The sequence below is a fragment of the Nycticebus coucang genome, chromosome X (genome assembly GCF_027406575.1).
Source record: "Nycticebus coucang isolate mNycCou1 chromosome X, mNycCou1.pri, whole genome shotgun sequence".
Taxonomy (NCBI): domain Eukaryota; kingdom Metazoa; phylum Chordata; class Mammalia; order Primates; family Lorisidae; genus Nycticebus; species Nycticebus coucang.
The window spans coordinates 74993186-75015185 of NC_069804.1; the positions used below are offsets into that span (position 1 = coordinate 74993186).

General features: G+C 37.6%; 1 protein-coding gene across 2 annotated transcripts in view; it reads right to left on the bottom strand.

Moving 5' to 3' along the window:
• OPHN1 (oligophrenin 1) overlaps positions 1–22000 on the bottom strand; it is a 721258-nt gene that overhangs the window by 56097 nt on the left and 643161 nt on the right. For both annotated transcript variants that reach the window (XM_053579945.1, XM_053579942.1), the window contains exon 20: positions 8437–8584. In XM_053579945.1, coding sequence (XP_053435920.1) covers positions 8437–8584 — 148 coding nt within the window. The remainder of the gene's footprint in view (positions 1–8436; positions 8585–22000) is intronic.

Sequence of the window (22000 nt, forward strand, 5' to 3'; positions counted from 1 at the left end):
GCTTTGTTTTTGTTTTTTTTTTTTTTTTGTTTGCTTGTTTTTTGTTTATTTTGTTGTTGATGTTTTGCTTTTAATATCAACCTTTTCCGTACAGATTTTTTCTTTTTTTTTTCTTTTTTTTTTATTAAATCATAGCTGTGTACATTGATATGATCATGGGGCATCATTCACTAGCTTTACAGACCATTTACCAAGTTTCACATATACCCTTGTAAGATGCACCGCTGGTGTAATCCCACCAATCCCTTTCCCTCTACCCACCTCCCCCCTCCCAGATTATTTTTCTTTCTCCAGTTTTCTAGTATAAATATAATTTCCCATTACTGCCTTTTTCAATAACTAGAGCTTCATTTTTGCTAGTGTTTCTACCCCTATTATTTGGTTTTTCACTCAATTGTATCCCATAAAGTTTTCTGTTTGCTTGTTTTGTTTTGATTTATAGCATTTTTGTCTTTCCTCTCTACTTGGTGGAGGTGGGGTACTGTGTCTGATCAGGTTAGCAAAGAGTTGCTGACCTCAAGGGAACCACACAACTGGGCACCCCCAGAGGTTGGGGTTTTTTAAGGTTGTGTCAAAATACCCTACTGTACACCTATATTGCTCTGTCTCCCTCTTTCTGTGACTCTCTTCTTTTTGTCAATATACCGTTTACCCACCCCCTCTCTTTTCTCTATTTTCTTTTCGTTCTTTCCTTCTTTCTCTCATCCCTTCTTGTTTTTCAACCTTCTCATCCTTCTGGTCCTATACCAAAAGGACTCATCAAAACCTTAGTCCATAGGCATGGGAACGTAAAGAGCAAGAGGAAGTGAAAGCAAAATTAGGGCAAGGAAACAGATAAAAGAAATCACTCATGAGGAAGAATCAGCAGAAAACTCCAGGCAACATGAAGAACCAGTCTAGAACAACCCCTCCAAGGGACCATGAGGTAGCTACTGCAGAGAATTCGACCAATAAAGAAATGTTAGGAATGACAGAAAGGGAATTTAGAATACACATGATGAAAACAATGAAGGAAATGATGGAAACAATGAAGGAAACTGCTAGTAAATTGGAAAATAACCAAAAGGAAATCCAAAAACAGAATCAAATAAGAGATGAACGATATGAAGAATATAAAAAGGATATAGCAGAGCTGAAGGAACTGAAGCAGTCAATTAGTGAACATAAAGATGCAATGGAAAGTATCAGCAACAGGTTAGACCATGCAGAAGAAAGAATTTAAGAGGTAGAAGACAAAGTTCTTGAGATAACTCAGATAGTAAAAGAGTCAGAAAAGAAGAGAGAGAAAGCAGAACGTTCACTGTCAGAACTATGGGACCTTATGAAGCGTTCCAACATACGAGTTATAGGAATCCCAGAAGGGGAAGAAGAATGCCCCAGAGGAATGGAAGCCATACTAGAGAATATTATAAAAGAAAATTTCCCAAATACCACCAAAGATTCTGACACACTGCTTTCAGAGGGATATCGGATCCCAGGTCGCCTCAACTCTAACCAAGCTTCTCCAAGACACATTGTGATGAACCTGTCCAAAGTCAAGACAAAAGAAAAGATTCTGCAAGCTGCCAGGAATAAGCGCCAGTTGACCTAAGGGGCAAATCCATCAGAGGGACTGCAGACTTCTCTAATGAAACTCTCGAAGCAATAAGACGATGGTCATCTACCTTTAATCTACTTAAACAGAACAATTTACAGCCCAGAATTTTGTATTCTGCTAAGCTAAGCTTTAAAATTGACGGAGAAATCAAATCATTTATGGATATACAAACATTGAGGAAATTCACCACAACAAGACCAGCTCTACAGGAAATATTACAACCTATTCTACACTGACCATCACAATGGATCAGCAGCAAAGTAAAAACTCAGAAATTAAAAAACAGAACCTAACCTCCACACTGACACAAAAGACAAAAGTAAGGAATGGACTCTCAGAAAATAAGATTAAGAGAATACTACCACACTGATCAATTATCTCAATAAATGTTAATGGCTTGAATTCCCAACTGAAGAGACAGATTGGCTGACTGGATTAAAAAACACAAGCCATCCATTTGCTGTCTGCAAGAAACACACCTGGCTTCAAAAGACAAATTAAAGCTCCGAGTCAAGGGTTGGAAGACAATTTTTCAGGCAAAAGGAATTCAGAAGAAAAGAGGAGTTGTGATCTTATTTTCATATACATGTGGATTTAAACCAAATAAAGTGAAAAAGACAAAGATGGTCACTTTATATTGGTTGAGGGAAAAATACAACAAGAATAATAAGGGCGGAACTCAACTCTAACAAAAACGTTCGACCGCACACAAAGACATGGAAATTAAACAATCTACCGTTGAATAACAGATGGGTGGAGGAAGAAATAAAACAGGATATTATTAACTTCCTTGGGCATAACAACAATGAAGACACAAACTACCAAAACCTGTGTGATACTGCAAAGCAGTTCTGAGAGGAAAATTGATTGCTTTAGATGCCTACATTCGAAAAACAGAAAGAGAGCACATCAACAAACTCACAAGCCATCTTATGGAGTTGAAAAAAGAAGAACAATCTAAGCCTAATGTCAGTAGAAGAAAAGAAATCTCCAAAATCAAATCGGAGATCAATGAAATTGAAAACAAAAGAATCATTCAGAAAATTAATGAAACAAAAGGTGGTTTTTTGAAAAAATTAATAAAATAGATAAATCATTGGCCAGACTAATGAGAAATAGAAAAGTAAAATCTCTAGTAACTTCAATCAGAAATGACAAAGGGGAAATGACAACTGATGCCACAGAGATACAAGAGATCATCTCTGAATACTACCCAAAACTCTATAACCAGATATTTGACAATGTGAAGTAAATGGATCAATATATGGAATCACACCCTTTCCCTAGACTTAGCCAGGAAGAAATAGAGCTCCTGAACAGACCAATTTCAAGCACTGAGATTAAAGAAACAACAAAAAAGCTTCCAACCAAAAAATGCCCTGGTCCAGATGGCTTCACACCAGAATTCTATCAAACCTTTAAGGAAGAGTTTATTCCTGTACTGCAGAAATTATTCCAAAAAATTGAGGAAGAAGGAATCTTCCCCAACACATTCTATGAAGCAAACATCACCCTGATACCAAAACCAGGAAAAGACCCAAACAAAAAGGAGAATTTCAGACCAATCTCACTCATGAATATAGATGCAAAATTTCTCAACAAAATCCTAGCCAAGACTACAGCTTATCATCAAAAAAGTCATACATCGTGATCAAGTAGGTTTAAACCCAGGGATACAAGGCTGGTTTAACATACGCAAGTCTATAAACATTATCCACTATATTAACAGAGGCAAAAATAAAGATCATATGATCCTCTCAATAGATGCAGAAACAGCATTTGATAAAATCCAGCATCCTTTTCTAATTAGAACACTGAAGAGTATAGGCATAGGTGGCACATTTCTAAAACTGATTGAAGCTATCTATGACCAACGCAAAGCTAATATTTTACTGAATGGAGTAAAACTGAAAAGTTTTCCTCTTAAAACTGGAACCAGACAAGGTTGTCCTCTGTCACCTTTACTATTCAACATAGTGCTGGAAGTTCTAGCCAATACAATTAGGCAAGACAAGGAAATAAAGGGAATCCAAATGGGAGCAGAGGAGGTCAAACTCTCCCAATTTGCTGATGACATGATCTTATACTTAGAGAATCCCAAAGACTCAACCACAAGACACCTAGAAGTCATCAAAAAATACAGTAATGTTTCAGGATATAAAATCAATGTCCACAAGTCAGTAGCCTTTGTTACGCCAATAACAGTGAAGATGAGAAGCTAATTAAGGACACAACTCCCTTCACCATAGTTTCAAAGAAAATGAAATACCTAGGAATATACCAAACGAAGGAGGTGAAGGACCTCTATAAATAAAATTATGAAATCCTCAGAAAGGAAATAGCAGAGGATTTTAACAGATGGAAGAACACACCACACTCATGGATGGGCAGAATCAATATTGTTAAAATGTCTATACTTCCCAAAGCAATCTACCTATTCAATGCCATTCCTATCAAAATACCAACATCGTACTTTCAAGATTTGGAAAAAATGATTCTGCGTTTTGTATGGAACCAAAAAAAACCCGTATAGCTAAGGCAGTTCTTAGTAATAAAAATAAAGCTGGGGGCATCAGCATAGCAGATTTTCGTCTGTACTACAAAGCCATAGTGGTGAAGACAGCATGGTACTGGCACAAAGATAGAGACATAGACACTTGGAATTGAATGGAAAAACATGAAATGAAACTAACATCTTACAACTACCTAATCTTCAATAAACCAAACAAGAACATACCTTGGGGAAAAGACTCCCTATTCAATAAATGGTGTTGGGAGAACTGGATATCCACATGTGAAAGACTGAAACTGGATCCACACCTTTCCCCACTCACAAAAATTGATTCATGATGGATAAAGGACTTAAATTTAAGGCATGAAACACTAAAAATCCTCCAAGAAAGCATAGGAAAAACACTGGAAGATATTGGCCTGGGTAAAGACTTCATGAAGAAGACTGCCATGGCAATTGCAACAACAAAAAAAAAAATGAATGGGACTTCATTAAGCTGAACAGCTTCTGTACAGCCAAGGAGACAAAAACCAAAGAGACAACCTACACAATGGGAAAGGATATTTGCATATTTTGAATCAGACAAAAGCTTGATAACTAGGATCTATAGAGAACTCAAATTAATCCACATGAAAAAAGCCAACAATCCCATATATCAATGGGCAAGAGACATGAATAGAACCTTCTCTAAAGAATCAGACGAATGGCTAACAAACATATGAAAACATGTTCATCATCCCTATCTATTAGAGAAATGTAAATCAAAACCACCCTGAGATACCATCTAACCCCAGTGAGAATGGCCCACATCACAAAATCTCAAAACTGCAGATGCTGGCGTGGATGTGGAGAGAAGGGAACACTTTCACACTGCTGGTGGGACTGCAAACTAGTACAACCTTTCTGGAAGGAAGTATGGAGAAACCTCAAAGAACTGAAGCTAGACCTCCCATTTGATCCTGCAATCCCATTACTGGGCATCTACCCAGAAGGAGAAAAATTCCTTTTATCATAAGGACACTTGTACTAGACTGTTTATTGCAGCTCAATTTACAATCACCAAAATGTGGAAACAGCCTAAATGCCCACCAACCCAGGAATGGATTAACAAGCTGTGGTATGTGTATACCATGGAATACCATTCACCTATTAAAAAAAAATGGAGACTTTACATCCTTCGTATTAATCTGGATGGAAGTGGAAGACATTATTCTTAGTAAAGCATCACAAGAATGTAGGAGCATGAATCCTATGTACTCAATTTTGATATGAGGACAATTAATGACAATTAAGGTCATGGGGGCGGAAGGAAAAGCAGAGAGACGGAAGGAGGGAGAGGGTTGGGGCCTTGGTGTGTGCCACAACTTCCGGGGGCAAGACATGATTGCAAGAGGGACTTTACCTAACAAATGCAATCAGTGTAACCTGGCTTATTGTACCGTCAATGAATCCCCCAAAATAAAAATAAATGAATGAAAAACACACACACACACAAAAATAGTTACTCAGCAATTTACATAACCTAATTGTAGGTACCCTCATATTAATTTAAAATTTAAAAAAATAGCTTACCAAATAAAACTTCTTTTTATTCTGCAAAAAGATAAAAAAATGAAGACTTTACAGCCTTTGTATTAACCTGGATGGAAGTGGAACACATTATTCTTAGTGAAGTATCACAAGAATGGAGAAGCATGAATCCTATGTACTGAATTTTGATATGAGGACAATTATTGACAATTAAAGTCACAGTGTGGGTGGGGGAAGGGGAGAGCAGAGATAGAAAGAAGGAGGGAGGGATGGGGAAAGGAAGAGAAGAGAGATGGAAGGAGGGATTGTTTTGGTGTTTGCCACAGCTTTTGGGGGTAGCACACGGTTGTAAGAGGGACTTTACCTAACAAATGCAATCAGTGTAACCTTGTTTCTTATACCCTCAATGAGTCCCCCAAAATAAAAAAAAGAAATAAAGAAAATAGACATCCACACAAAACTTATGTGAATGTTCATAACAGCATTATTCATAATAGCCAAAATCGCCATAATAGCCATTATAGGAAATGTTCAGAATAGTCAAATCTGTAGAGATAAAATGTAGATTAGTAATCGATAGACGTTGGAGGAGGGATGAATTGAAGAAATGGGGCTTCTTTTGGGGATGATGAAATGTTTGGGAATAAGATGGTTACACAAAATATACCAAAACCATTGAATTGTACACTTCAAAAGGGTGAGTGTTATAGCATGTAAATCATAGATCACTTTTTAAAAAAGTTAAAAATAAAAAATTGTCTAGACTGGTGATCTTGACCATCTGGAGGCACAAAGCCCTTATCACACAGAAGGGAAAAATGAGTTCCAGAGAGAGGAAGTAACTAGCTCAAGTTACTAAGCAGGCCAGTGGCCAAGATGAAATTAGACATTAGGTCAACTAAAACCCAATTTATTCATGTATTACCCTCATTTATTAAGGACTTTATCATGTTCCAGGTACTGTGCTAATGCTGGAATGTATGAAAAGAAAAACTTTATACTAAAATAGAATTTTTATTTGGGGAATCTGTATGTTAACAAACAAATTTATTCCTGAAAAGAAAGATTACGGGACAGCAGAGTAGGCATCCAATGTTCCTTTCCCCTTTCTCTTAAATGCCAGCAAACCTCCTCTGTGAAAGAGGTGATCTCTATCTTCTTCACTTCTTATACAGAAATTCATTCTCTCTAGAAATATTTAATTAACACAGGAATTATACTAGGAACTTGTGATGAAATAGATCTTACACTCTAATGGGAAAGACAAATAATGAACATGTGAACAAATAGCAGGTGATATGAATAGCATAAAGTAGTGTAAAGGAATAGGGAGTGATCAGAGGAGGAGAAAGAAAGTTTTAAATGGAGTGCTCAGAAAAGGTTTCTAAAAAGGAATCAAGGATGACTCCAAAGTTCTTATTTTTCAGGTTAATATACAATTATGTCACACTGTTTGCACTTGCTAGGAAAAGTCCACATTGTTGATTCCAAAGTTCCTGACCTTATTACTTGGGTTACCAGTGCTGTCACTTAGATAGGAGAGACCAGCATAGAAATAGATTAAGAAGTAGAGAATCAAGACTTGTGCTTTGTATATTTTAAATTTTACATGCCCATGAGTCATTCAAAGAGAACTGCTACACAGGGAGTTGGAGGTGGCAAGAGATGGGAGAGGTCAGTCCTAGAGATATAAGTGGGGAAAACAACGTCAGCATTTAAATATTTAAAACCATAAGACTTAATGAGATCATACACATGAAAAATACAAACACAGAGAAGGCTGAGAAAAAAGCTCTAGGACATCCCAACATGTAACAGAGACTGAAATAGATTGTCTAGTGAGGTAGGAGAGTTTGGTGTCCTGAAAGCCAAGTGAATTAAGTCTTTCTCTCTCTTTTTTTTTTTTTGTAGAGACAGAGTCTCACTGTACTGCCCTCGGGTAGAGTGCCATGGCGTCACACGGCTCACAGCAACCTCTAACTGTTGGGCTTACGCGATTCTCTTGCCTCATCCTCCCGAGCAGCTGGGACTACAGGCACCCGCCACAACACCCGGCTATTTTTTTGTTGCAGTTTGGCCGGGGCTGGGTTTGAACCTGCCACCCTCGACATATGGGGCCGGTGCCCTACTCACTGAGCCACAGGCGCCGCCCCGTAAATTAAGTTTTTCAATAAGGAGTTAGTCAACTGTGTCAAATGCTACTCATAAAGTGAGTATTATGAGAGCAGTGGAGTGGTTCTTTGATTTGGCCACATGGAGATAATTGATAACCTTGACAAAAGTGACCTCAGTGGAGTAGTAGAGGCACAGGGCCATTTAGATAGGTGTAAGTCCTATACTAGCAATTATTCCATTGAATGGCACTTTTCTGTTCACATATCTATGTATCCTTTTATCCAGCAAGGCCAGAGAATATGTCTTAGTTTCAATTAGCATCTAGCACAATACCTGACACATTATAGTCATCTAATCCATGTTATCTGTACTTGATATTAAAATTTCAGAAAATTCATAAAGCATTTTGCTCACTCATTTCAATGTATTCTGGACATAAGATATGAAAATATCTTGGATCCTGTACGGTCTTGAAAGGGTCATATCTATCCTATGCACTTCTAAAGAATAAATTTTCTGTCTAAATGCAAACTATAAAACTTGCTTCTCCCTGGTTGCTTTTAAGCCCAGAAGGCAGGAAAATTCTACCTTTCAATGAAGAAAGATGGTCACACCTACATTTCTGCTGATATTTTGCTTCTTATCAACACTCAAAAAGCTTAGGATGAACTTCAGCACTGACCTTCACTTTCATCCAGGGAAGAAGTATAGAAAACTGTCCTTTCCCGCATCAAGCGCTTTGAAATAGTGATAGGTTTGTGCCTTCTTGCTGTTACCCTAGGCGGAGGCACCGGGGGTGCAGCATTTTCTTCAGGTGGACCTAAATAGATCTGTAGAGAGAAAAGGAAGAAATCAAGGAAACAATTAAATCAAGTTGCTGTCTTCCTAATGCTGTACACAAGTTGATGCCTGCCAGCCTTATACCTAGAGGTGGCAACATGAAATAGTAATATGACTAAAGAAATTTGGGGAGATGTTAAAAAATGCTTATCTATCTCCTACCATGCTTAAAGCAAAGAACAGAGGAAAAACTGCAACAACAGGCCTAGATTTTATACTTACTTGTTGGGAAACTTTAGGCAAGTGACCCCTCTTATCTGAACTTCAGATTTCTCATTTGTAACATAAGAATATTACCATCTATCTCACAGGATATGGTAAGATTCAAGGATATAGAAGTATATAGAAAAGGACATAGAGGTATACTGTATGAATGGGGATGGGCTATAGAAAGAAGCTAAACACAACTACCTGCCATATACACATACATGCTCAATACTTCTAAAGGATACCAAATAATTGGTTACATTGTCTCAAGGCAAGAAAAATGATCAGCTAGGGAAAAGAGGGAAGAAAACTTATTTCTCCCTCTTATGTCACTTTGTTCTTTCAAAATTCTATACCATGGTACGTCACCTATTCATCAAACATAGATGTAAAACAAAATTAAAAAGCAAAAACAAAGTGCCTTGGATGCTATAAGGAATGCTGAAGACATGTAGGAGGAGTTGTGATTAGAATTTTTACATAGTGTTTTACATGCACTTAAGGATCTTCTACTCTCTGGGGATACGGACCTTTCAGCCAGAGCACATACACTTTGGGATAGCACACTTATGTGTTAAAGAAGGAGGGGAATCACTGCCAGGGTTCCTCAAACTACAGCCCGTGGGCCACATGAGGCATTGTGATTGTATTTGTTCCTGTTTTTTTTTTTTTTATTAAATCATAACTGTATACATTGATATGATCATGGGGCATCATACACTCGCTTCATAGACCGTTTGACACATTTTCATCACAATGGTTAACATAGCCTTCCTGGCATTATCTCAGTTACTGTGCGAAAACATTTACATTCTACATTTACCAAGTTTCGCAAATACCCCTGTAAGATGCACCACAGGTATGATCCCACCGATCCCCCTCCCTCTACCCACCACCCCCTCCCTCCCCTCCCTTTCCCACTTCCCCCTATTGTTAGGTTGTAACTGGGTTATAGCTTTCATGTGAGAGCCCCAAATTAGTTTCATAGTAGGGCTGAGTACATTGGGTACTTTTTCTTCCATTCTTGAGATACTTTACCCATCGATCCATGAATGGATTAATAAATTGTGGTATTGAAGACCAAAAATCACAACATAACAAAGATATTTGTACCAGAATGTTTATTGCAGCCCAATTCATAATTGCTAAGTCATGGAAAAAGCCGAAGTGCCCATCGATCCACGAATGGATTAATAAATTGTGGTATATGTATACCATGGAATACTATGCAGCCTTAAAGAAAGATGGAGACTTTACCTCTTTCATGTTTACATGGATGGAGCTGGAACATATTCTTCTTAGTAAAGTATCCCAAGAATGGAAGAAAAAATACCCAATGTACACAGCCCTACTATGAAACTAATTTGGGACTCTCACATGAAAGCTATAACCCAGCTACAACTTAACAATAGGGGGAAGTGGGAAAGGGGGGGGTGGGTAGAGGGAGGGGAATCGGTGGGATCACACCTGTGGTGCATATTACAAGGGTATTTGCGAAACTTGGTAAATGTAGAATATAAATGTTTTGGCACAGTAACTGAGATAACGCCGGAAAGGCTATGTTAACCACTGGGATAAAAATGTGTCAAATGGTTTATGAAGTGAGTGTATGATGCCCCATAATCATATCATTGTATACACTTATGATTTAATAAAAAAATTAAAAAAAAAATAAATAAATAAATAAAAAAAAAATAAAATAAATTGTGGTATATGTACACCATGGAATATTATGCAGCCTTAAAGAAAGATGGAGACTTTACCTCTTTCATGTTTACATGGATAGAGCTGGAACATATCCTGTTTTGTTTTTTTTACTTCAAAATAGGATATGTGCAGTGTGCATAGGAATTTGTTCATAGTTTTTTTTTTTTTTAACTATAGTCTGGCCCTCCAACAGTCTGAGGGACAGTGAACTGGCCCCCTATTTAAAAAGTTTGAGGACCTCTGATTACAAAATCAACCACAATGACAAGTATGAAGAGAAATGTCAGAACCCAATATCCTACCAGACAAGGGCCACAACAGGCTACAAAGTCATGGAAATTACAAGGTTAGGAACACAAAACAGGCCTATATAAAAGTTAGACAATGATAAAAAAATACATGAACAATTATGAGTATGTTTCTCATGATTGTACAGAAGACAGAACATGACATAGTAGCAAGCAGATGATCATTGAGGCCATTAAGTTCAAGGTCATTCTCCTGGTTCCACCACCGTTAGTGAAAATATTCTAAAGAGTTACCACTTTCTGCTCAGACACTATAATGCTTGTTATAGATATTCCTGGCTATATGTCAAACATGCCAGGCTTTTGCACTGATGATTTCTTCTACTTGGATTGTTCTTTCTCCAGATAGACATATAGCTTGCTCTCTCAGTTCCTCTAGGGTGCTAATCAAATACACCCTTCTCACTAAGGCATTTCAGATGAAAGCTTTGACATACTTCCCTCCATTTAACCCTTTCTAACTCCTTTCCCTATTTAATACTTTTCACCAATTCTCATCACTTTCTAGTATAATATATATTTTCATTATTTTGTTTGTTCTCTGTTTCCCAAATAGACTTTAGACTTCAAGCTATATGGAAGTATGTTTGTCTAGTTCACTTCTCTATCTCTAGCACCTGAAAGAGTGCCTATAATTGTGTGGTTAGAAGAGAAATACATTTAAAAATTCTGACATAAAAGGCCAGACTGTCCCCTGAAAAGACTGTACCTGCTACTTTTTACTCTAGTCAACATAGGGCAAGGACTAGTATTTACTCTTTCAGAGTGAAACAGTACCCTCCAAGAAAAAAAAAATACTAGAAAAAATACAGTTAACAATGGTTTTCAAGAATTGTAAATCTAGCAATAAAGAATAGTGAACCTTGAAATACAGGAAAACGAAACAAGGTGAGCACTACAAATGTACAGCTTACAACCTGGAGAGAGTTTTGTAGGCCACAGTGCAAGAAGGGAAAACAGGTGAAGCCCAGCAGTCTCCCTAAATTGAGGAGATGAGTTGGGAGCACAGGTAAGAAAAGGAATCAAGAGTTTGCAAGGCAAAGTACCAGAGAGGAGATAGATGCATTTGAACATTAAAAACATTAATATACAATCTGGTGCAAATATATTTGTTATAAAGTGATTTTTGGTCTTTTGGATATACACCTATTAGAGGAATTGCAGGATCAAATGGCAGGTCTACTTTTAGATCCCTGAGTATTCTCCATACTTATTTCCAAAGGGAACATACTAGCTTGCATTCCCACCAGCAGTGCAGAAGTGTCCCCTTTTCTCCACATCCATGCCAACATCTGTAGTTTTGGGATTTTGTGATGTGGGCTACTCTAACTGGACTTAGTTGGTATCTCAGAGTAGTTTTGGCTTGCATTTCTCTGATGATTAAGGATGATGAACATTTTTTCATGTGTCTGTACACCATGCGCCTATCTTCTTCAGAAAAGCTTCTGTTTAAGTCCTTTGCCCACAATGAAATGGGATTACTTATTCTTTTCTTATTAATAAGTTTGAGTTCTCTGTGGATTCTGGTTATCAAGCCTTTGTCATAAACATAACCTGCAAATATGCTCTCCCATTATGAGGGCTGTCTGCTTGCTTTACTTACTGGGTTCTTGGCTATGCAGAAGCTTTTTAGTTTGATCAGATCCCAGTAATGTATTTTTGGTGTTGCTTCAATTGCCCGGGGTGGGGGGGTGTCCTCCTCATAAAGTATTCTCCCAGGCCAATTCCTTCAAGTGTTTCTCCTTCACTCTCTCCAAGAATCTTTTCAGTTTCATGTCTTAAGTTTAAATATTTTATCCAGTGAGATTCAATTTTTGTTAATGGTGAAAAGTGTGGGTCCAGTTTCAGTCTTCTACAAGTTGCCAGCCAATTCTCCCAGCACCATTTCTTAAATAGGGAATCTTTACCCCAATTTATATTTTCTATGGGCTTATCAAAAATCAAATGAGGATAAGTGTGTGGGTTCATCTCTTGGTTCTCAATTCTGTTCCATACATCTAGCAGCTCAATTCATAATATCCAAGTCATGGAAGAAGCTCAAGTGCCCATCAACCCATGAATGGATTAACAAATTGTGGTATATGTATACAATAGAATATTATGCAGCCTTAAAAAAAGATGGAGACCTTACCTCTTTTATGATTACATGGATGGAACTGGAACATATCCTACTTAGTAAAGTATCTCAAGAATGTAAGAAAAAATATCCAATGTACTCAGTACTATTATGAAACCAATTTATAATCAATCACACTTTCATATGAAGAATAGATCACAACCATGGCCCAGGATGAAGGAGGGAGAAGGGGGTATAAGAGGGGAGGAGGGAGATTAGACCGAGGGAGGGTTAATGGTGGGATCACACCTATGGTGCATAATGCAAGGGTACATGTCATATCTATTAAGCATAGAGTATAAATGTCTTAACACTATAATTAAGTAAATGAGATGAAGTATATATTAACCAGCGTGATGTAAACACTCCTAATTCTATATGAAATCAGCACATTGTACCCAATAAATGCATTATTTATACATGATCGATGTGTTTATGATTAAATAATTTTTTTTAAAAAAATGATATGAAAGAATATACAATGAGATGTATAAATTATTACCTTTGGATAATAAAAAATAAAAATATATAATGCTGAGAAAAAATAGGAAAACTTAAATAAATAGATTTTATACAAGAGGACTCAATATTTCTAAGATTTACATTCTCCCAAAATTGATCTACAGATTAAACACAACACCAATACCAGTAAGCTTACATGTAGAAACTGAGAAAGTGACTCAAAAATTTATAGGGAAATGAAAAGGACCTAGAATAGCTAAAACAGTCTTGAAAAAGAAACTTGGAGGGCTTATACTACCTCATTTATGCTCTTATTATAGAGCTAGAATAATTAAGACAATGTGTCATTGGTGTCAAATGAATGAACAGATCAATGGAGCAGAATAAAAAGTCAAGAAATAGACCCACACATGTACACATAATTGATTTTACTTTTTACAAGGGGAATTCAATAAAGGATAAAGGACAGCAATGATGCTGAAGAATAGGATGCCTATATGCAAAACAAAACAAAAACAAAATAAAAAATGTCAATCCATATCTTACACCATAAACAAAAACTAACTCAAAATGGATGTATAGCCAAAAGTAAAAGCAGAAATTATAAAATTTCTAGGAGAAACATCCTTGCAATTTTAGAACAAGCAAAAACAATTATTTGATACAATGATTCAGAAAAGAAATAAACTAATAAATGGGGATTTATCAAATTAAAAAACTTGTACTTTTCTCAAAGACAAATTGTTAACAGAATGAAAAGAAAAGCCAAAGGCTGAGTTAAAATATTTGCAAATCTTAGGACTTGTAATTCAGGATATATAAAAAAATTATCAAAATCTAATAAGAAGAAAACAAAGAAATAAGTTTTTAACAATTAGACAAAAGATTCAAAAGGAAACTTTACAAAAGAAAACATATAAAAATCAAACATTAGAAAAATGTTCACCAACATTTAGTCATTAGGGAAATGCAAGTTAAATCCACAATGTAATACTACTATACACCTATTAGAATGGCTGAAATATTTTAAAGACTAGATATACCACATGTTGGTGAGATTATAGAGGAATCAGAACTTTCATTGCTAATGGGAATGTAAAATCATACAATGGTAGAGTTAATTATAAAAAATAAAACATGGCCCAATGAGATATTCTGAATAGTTCTATAACCATTAAAATTTTTGAATGCAATTTTTTTTTAACTTGGTCACCCTTGGTAGAGTGCCATGGCATCACAGCTTGCAGCAACCTTAAACTCTTGGGCTTAAGTAATTCTCTTGCCTCAGCCTCCCAAGTAGTTGGGACTACAGGCGCCCACCACAACATCTGGCTATTTCTTTTTTTGTTGTAGTTGTCATTGTTGTTTTGGCAGGCCCGGAATGGGTTCAAACCCACCAGCCCTGGTGTACGTGGCTGGCGCCCTAGCTGCTGAGCTACAGGTACCAAGCCTAAATGCAAAGTTTTAAAACGTCTAAGAAAGAACTCTTCAGGCCCAGATGGTTTAACTTGAAAATTCTACAAAACAAATAAAGAATTAATATTAATTTCAGTCTTTTCCAGAAAGAAAAATGGCACAATTACCTGGGAAAACAGGTTAGCAATTTCTTAAGAAATTTACATACAATCACCATGTAACCCAGTTATCAAGTCTTGCATATTTAAGATAAAAGAGAAAATATATTTTATACAGACTTGTACATAAATGTGTGAAGCGGCTTCATTTGTAATAACCTCAACTAGAAACAACCCAAATGTCCATTAAAACGCAAATAGATAACCAAATTGTAATGTATATGATGGAATAATATTCAACAATAAAAAAGAACAAACTATTGATTTATGCAACAACTTGGATTAAACTCAAAACAAATGTGGAATAAAAGATGCTAGATCAAGAAAAGGATATATTGCATGACTCTATTTATACAAAACTTTAGAAAATGCAAATTAATCTATACTCATGGTTGTCTGAGGTCAGAGAGTGCACAGGACAGCCCCCACAATTAAGTATTATCAGCCCAAAATGTCAAATTATTGCTGAGGTTGAGAAACTCTACTCTAGATAAGTGAACATAGACAAATGAGAATAGCTTTACTAAATGCAGATGGGATCCTAGAAATTTTAATCCTGAACTAAATTCCTGAAAACACTGAAAAAGGTGAATAAAGGAAAATAGAAGACATATTTGCTATGTTAACTGATAGTCATCCATCGAAAAAAACCTCACTTGACTATACCAAAGTGCTTGTTATCATCATCTATTATTTCCTCTTCTCAGTTAGATGTCATTCTCATTGAGGCATTCAGGATACACCAAATCACAGAAATCTTCTCTCTGAGATGGCCTCACCTCATACTTCAGAGAAAATGGAGGTCATTAGAAAAAACATAATCTTTAACTTTTCCATCCTGATACTGACAATCTCATTGGCATGAACACTTTTAAATTTACCTTAACAACTCCAGACTTTCTAAGGAGAATGCTACCTATGATTTGGACCCGGTGTCATCTCTTATCATATCCTCAAGGATCTTCCTCTGACATTTATCTCTTCTCTTACAGTACTATTTTTGAAAAGCATTTCAACTAGTTTAGGCACAAGGGCTCACCCTAGAAGTCATCCTAGAACTCTGGGAGGCTGAGGCAGGTGGATTGCTTGAGCTCAGCACTTCAAGACCAACCAGAGAAAGAACCACAGCTCTACTTTAAAAAAAGAAGAGAAAGGAAAAAAAGAGAGAGAGAAAGAAAGAAAAAAAGAAATTAATTAAAGAGGAACTCTTTTATTTTTATTTTATTTCAGATTAATAGGAGGGTGCAAACAATTAGGCTACAATGTTTGCATTTGTTAGGTAAAGTCCCTATTGTGATTGTGTCCCCCACACAGGAGGTGTGCCATATATCTTTACATTGTGCCCATTATGTGGGACCACACAAATACCCCTCCCTCCTCCTCTCTTTCCTCTCCCTCCTCCCTCCCGATTTGAACTGAATTGAGTTTTTCTCTTGTGTGGGCATGTATTAGTTTGTCTGCTGGCTTCATATTAGTATTTAGTACACTGGATAATTGCTTTTCCATTCTTGTGATACTTTACTAAGAAGAATGTATTTCAACTCCATCCAGGTTAATATAAAAGATGTAAGATCTCCATTTTTTTATGGCTGAATAGTATTCTATGGTTTATGTATACCACAGTTTATTAATCCGTTCATGGGTTGATGGGCATTTGGATTGCTTTCCAGTCTTGTGATTGTAAACTAAGCTGCAATAAACAATATTGTGCAAATATCCTTATGATAAAATGATTTTTTTCTCTTCTGGGTAGATATCTAGTAATGTGATTGTGGGATTCAAATGGAAGGTCTATTTTGAGTTCTGTGAGAATTCTCCATACTTCTTTTCAAAGAGGGTGTATTAGTTTATAAACCCACCAATAGTGTAAAGGTGTATCTTAGTGTTGTTTAATTAGATTTTCTCTGATGATTAGGGACGATGAGCACTTTTTCATGTGTTTGTTGGTCATTCATCTGTCTTCTTCAGGGCAAGAGTAACTCTTGAGCCCAAGAGTTTGAGGTTTCTGTGAGCTATGATGGCACTCTATACAGGGCAATAGAGTGAGACTCTTTCTCAAAAAAAAAAAAAAAAAAAAAAGTGCGTCGAAACTAACTTAGGTCTCTGTGGTCTGAACTATAATGATCACTACAAACCTAACTGCAAAACCCAGTGGGACACTTTTCAATTGCTATTTTGACTTTGTTCCAATACTTGATGCATTTAACCATTCCCTCTCTAAAATACCTCTCCCTTTACCTTTCAAAATGGCCACATTCCTACTCCTTTGGACACTGCCTAGTCACTTTGAATGGCCTAGATTTTGTTCTCAGTCTTCTACTGATCTCACTAATCTAGACTCATTTGCTCTCTTGTTTCATCCATTCTCATTTTCATTACCATATTTCTCAACTGGTTTCAATACAAATACATCTAATTGCCTGCTCAATATTGACATATGGATATCTCAGAGTTATCTCAAACTCAACAGTTCTAGAATGAAACACATTTAATTATTCCCTTATAATTTTTTATCACCTAAAACAGTGCTAAGCCAGAAAACAGAACATTATTATCTTGGCATCATCCTTCTCTCACATCCCACATCCATTTAGTCACCACATTCTAGCATTTATATTCCCTCAGGGTATCTCTAATCTATCTGCTATACTCACTGACACTGCTTTAGTTGAATCTCATCATGTGTCTCCATGATTCCAATAGTCTCCCAACTAGTCATTCTGCTTCAAGTCACTCTTTCCTTTAATTTGTCTCTCCAAGGGCAGATGGAGTGATACTTTTAAACTCTAATCTAATTGTATTACTAATCCAATTAAAAGAATTCACTGACTCTTTCCTCACTTCATAACAATGTCCAAATTCCTTTGTACACAAGGTGCCCCATCATCTGGCTCCTGCCTACAATCTCCAGACCCATCATCTACTGTTCCCCTATAGTATTCACTATATACTACAGCTATACTGAATTCTTACAGTTTTCTTATACTTATGAAATTCTTTGGTCCTTCTTTCCTGTGTAGATACAGAGTTCTCTATGCCTAAACCATTTATATCCCTTAAGGCAGGGGCTGCTAATTGCTTATATTCCCTTATTACTACAGTAATAAAAGTTACTGAGTTATAGCTAGGCACAATACCTACACTTATCCTTCCTTATAGATGTGTAAGTCCATGAGATTAAGTTTTAGATGATAGACAAGTAGAAACAATATATGTAAATCTCTGGATCACATTTTTATGAATAAGCTGTCTGAATTCTATTCTGTTTCTGCTCTCTCTTTTTTTTTTTTTTTTGAGAAAGAGTCTCAAGCTGTTACCCTGGGTTGAGTGCCATGGTGTCATACCTCATGACAATCTCCAACTCTTGGGCTCAAGCGATCCTCTTGCCTCAGGTTTTTCTATTTTTAGTAGATGGGATCTCACTTTTGCTCTGGCTGGTCTCAAACTCCTGAGCTCAAGAAATCCAACTGCCTCAGCTTCCCAGAGTGCTAGGATTACTGGTGTGAGCCAGCATGCCCGGCCTTCCCTTTTTCTTTTAGGTAGTAAATGGAAACCAATGGAATAGCTATCAAGGATACAGAAATCGAAGCCAAGTGGTAAGGGTAACAGAGCTGTCCTACCAACATTGGACTATTTACCTCTAGACTTTTATATGGGAGAAAACAAACTTCTATCTCATTGAAGCCACAAAAGTTGTAGTCCTCTCTTATAGGAGGACTTTTGTTACAGGAGGTTAGCCTGTATCTTCCTTAATTGATCTATTCCTCTGATATTCAGAACTAACCCTATATGTTACCACTAAATGAAGCCTTACATGGTTCCCAAGACATAAGTAAGTTCCCTTTCCATATACTTCTAAAACATCCAATACGCACCTTCATTTGTTGTCACACCATATTCTGAATGTTAGTTGGTCCAAAATCCCTAAATGTAACTTTCATAACTTTCCTAACAGCAAAGATTTTTGACTGATTCATCTCCAGAAGCTAGTGCTGAGAAGGGCACCAGGCAAGAGAGAGAAACTCAATAACAGTTTTTAGAATGAATGAATAAATGAATCTTGGTGGCCAGGCCCTTTAAAGCCTACCAAGTAATAGTGTTTTAACTCATTTACTCCTTCTCCAACCGTAATGGGGAAGTCAAGAGTATAACACTGATGTGTGAAGAGGTTTATTGTTAAAGAGCAGTGATATTTTGAAATTAGTCTTTTATTCTGAGAAGTAGGCCTCAACAGTGGGTTTTAAATATTCAGAAAACCATTCAATAAACATATGTGTCATCATCAAAGCTTTGTTGTTCCACTGACAGAGCACAGGCAGAATAGATTGAAGACAATTTTTAAGGACCCTAGGACTTTTAGAACTGTAAAGGAACATTTGCTTCAACTTAAAGACACCAGTTACAGTAGCCCACAGAAAACAGACAGCTTTTACTTTCAAGTTCAGGCATTGACTTCTTAATTCTGTGAATAGTTCATAAAATGGCTTTTTATTCCAATAACAAGGATGTTTGATCTACACTGATAAACTATTGTGGAGCATAGCATCTTTCATCAATAATCATAGTTGGAACTTCTGGATAACTCATTGAAGCTTCTCAATCAGCATTTGTTCCTTCCACTTATACTTTTATGTTATGGAAATGACTTCTTTCCTTAAACCTTATAAACCAATCTCTGCTAACTTACAACTTTTCTTCTGCAGCATCCTGACCTCTCTCAGCCTTCACATAATTGAAGAGAGTTATGGCCTTCCTCTGAATTAGGCTTTGCCTTAAGAGAATGTTGTCACTGGTTTGATCATCTATCCAGACAAAAAAAACTTTCTCCATTATCAGCAATAAGGCTATTTTGCTGTCTTATCATTTGTGTGTTCATTGGAGTGGCACTTTTAATTTCCTTCTAGAACTTTTCCTTTCAACATAGTTAACTATTTGATGCAGGAGGCCTAGCTTTCCATCTGTCACTAATTTCAACCTGCCTATTCCACTAAACTTAATAATTTGTACCTTATGATTTAAAGTTTGAGAGGTATTACTCACTTGCCCTTTCACTTAAACACTTTCAAGCCAATGCAAGATTATTCATTAGCCTGATGCAATATCATTGCACCACAGGAATTAGGGAGACTTGAGGAGAGGGAGAGAGATAAAGTAATGGCAGTCAGAAAACACAAAACATTTATGGATTAAGTTTGCCATCTTATATGGGCAGAGTTGGTGGCACCCTCTAAAAATTATAATAGTAATATCAAAGATCACTGATCACCATAACAGATATAATAATGAATAACCTGAAATATTGCAAGAATTACCAGAATGTACAGAGACATATACTCAGCACATGGTACAAAATGGCACCTGCTTAAAGCAGGGTTGTCACAAACCTTCACTTTCTAAAAAAGCACAATATTGGTGAAGCACAATACAACATTATTGTATTATAATAATATATTATTAAAAAATATAATACAAATAGTGACAATCCCGAGGTGGAGACGAGATGGCTGACTGAAGCCATCAGAGGTTCCCGTCCACAAGGAGAGTTAAAGGACAGAAATTTAGAAAGTAACCTGGTGGATTTGAGCTGCACCAAGAGAGAAGGTTGAACAATGCACATCAACACCACTGAGGTGAGCTGTGACCCCAAGGATACAAACAAAAGGTACAAAATCCATCACCAAGTGGATGGGAGTCGCCTCCCCCATGAGAATGGCTCGGAGTGCCCCACAAACAAACGAGCAGAGTTCAAAGGTCCTCCCACTCCACTCCACGGGAGAGACCCTCTAAAAACTGGACCTACTTCCCCTACTAGGGTGCCACGGTGTTCTCCTGCCAGGCATAAAATGGTATAAAACTGTATATATTCTCTACCTGCAACTCTGAGCTCCCAGCACTACCCTCCGCTCTTACTCTGAGGTCTGGAGGCCTGTCCCCCAGGAGTCCAGATTCTTGGGTGATTTCTCGAGGGGTGTGGACAGTGCCTAAACTGCAGATGTTCAGTGCTGACTCTGGGGCACGGTAGCGAGGAGAGGATGGTCAGCTGACAGGGAACCACACCGGAGCAGAAGTGCCGGAGGTGCAGAACAGCAGCAGATATTCTGAAGCCACACTCCCTGTCTCCCTGGGAAACCAGAGGAGGCCAGGCATCTACTCAAGTGGCAACCACCATGGAACAGATCTGGGACAGAAACGCAAGCCCTGTAAGTAAAGGGTTTGCCTGAGGCGGTACTGACCTGGGTGGAGCACAGGGACTAGAAATGCACTCGCAGGCCCAGGAAGTTCCCAGGGCGGAGCTGACCCAGAGGACCGCTTTACTGAGCCTAAGACGCACCTGACGCTCAGGGTATTGTCAGCCTATAGAGAAAGGAAGTCAGCAAGCTAGAAGTGACAGGTAACCAATACAAACCTGCAGGAGTGAAGACAAGGCCTGAGGCGCAGGCTCTGGGAACTCAAAACAGGTACTCTTCTGCAGGGGAAATTAGCCGGGACAGTAACAAATTCCCGCAAAGATGTTCTGTTCTGTTCTGTCAGTAACATCAATCAGGGGTGGGGCTCGAAATGAATGAACAACCCCCAGCCTCCATCAAGCGCCCCAGGTTGTCAGGCCTCACCTCCTCCTGCTAGATAGTGGCAGAGTGTAGCGGCCTGGCTGAGCAGAAATAGATTTCTTTGTGATTAAGGCAGGAGTATCTGTTCACTATAGGCAACAGAGTCAGCTAACTGCCAGGCTATCAGTAACTGGGTGTGGTAGAGGTGCAAGGTGGGGAAGGAGGCATCAACCTTCCCAGACTAATCTATTTGCTGGGTGGCTCCTCCTGACTCTACGCAGCACTGGAGCAAGCCATAGCAGAGTAGTCACCAGACACCTGTGATCCAGTTCCCAGACACCTCTTAAACTTTCCCACCCGAGACAGATGCTGACTGAGACAATTGATTTGGACCTTTTGAACTGAGGCAATGGCCCGAGGACTATTCAGGTGGTGCCCTGGGTGTGTGGTTGTAGGAAGGTTTGATTTTCCTTTTCCAATTGTT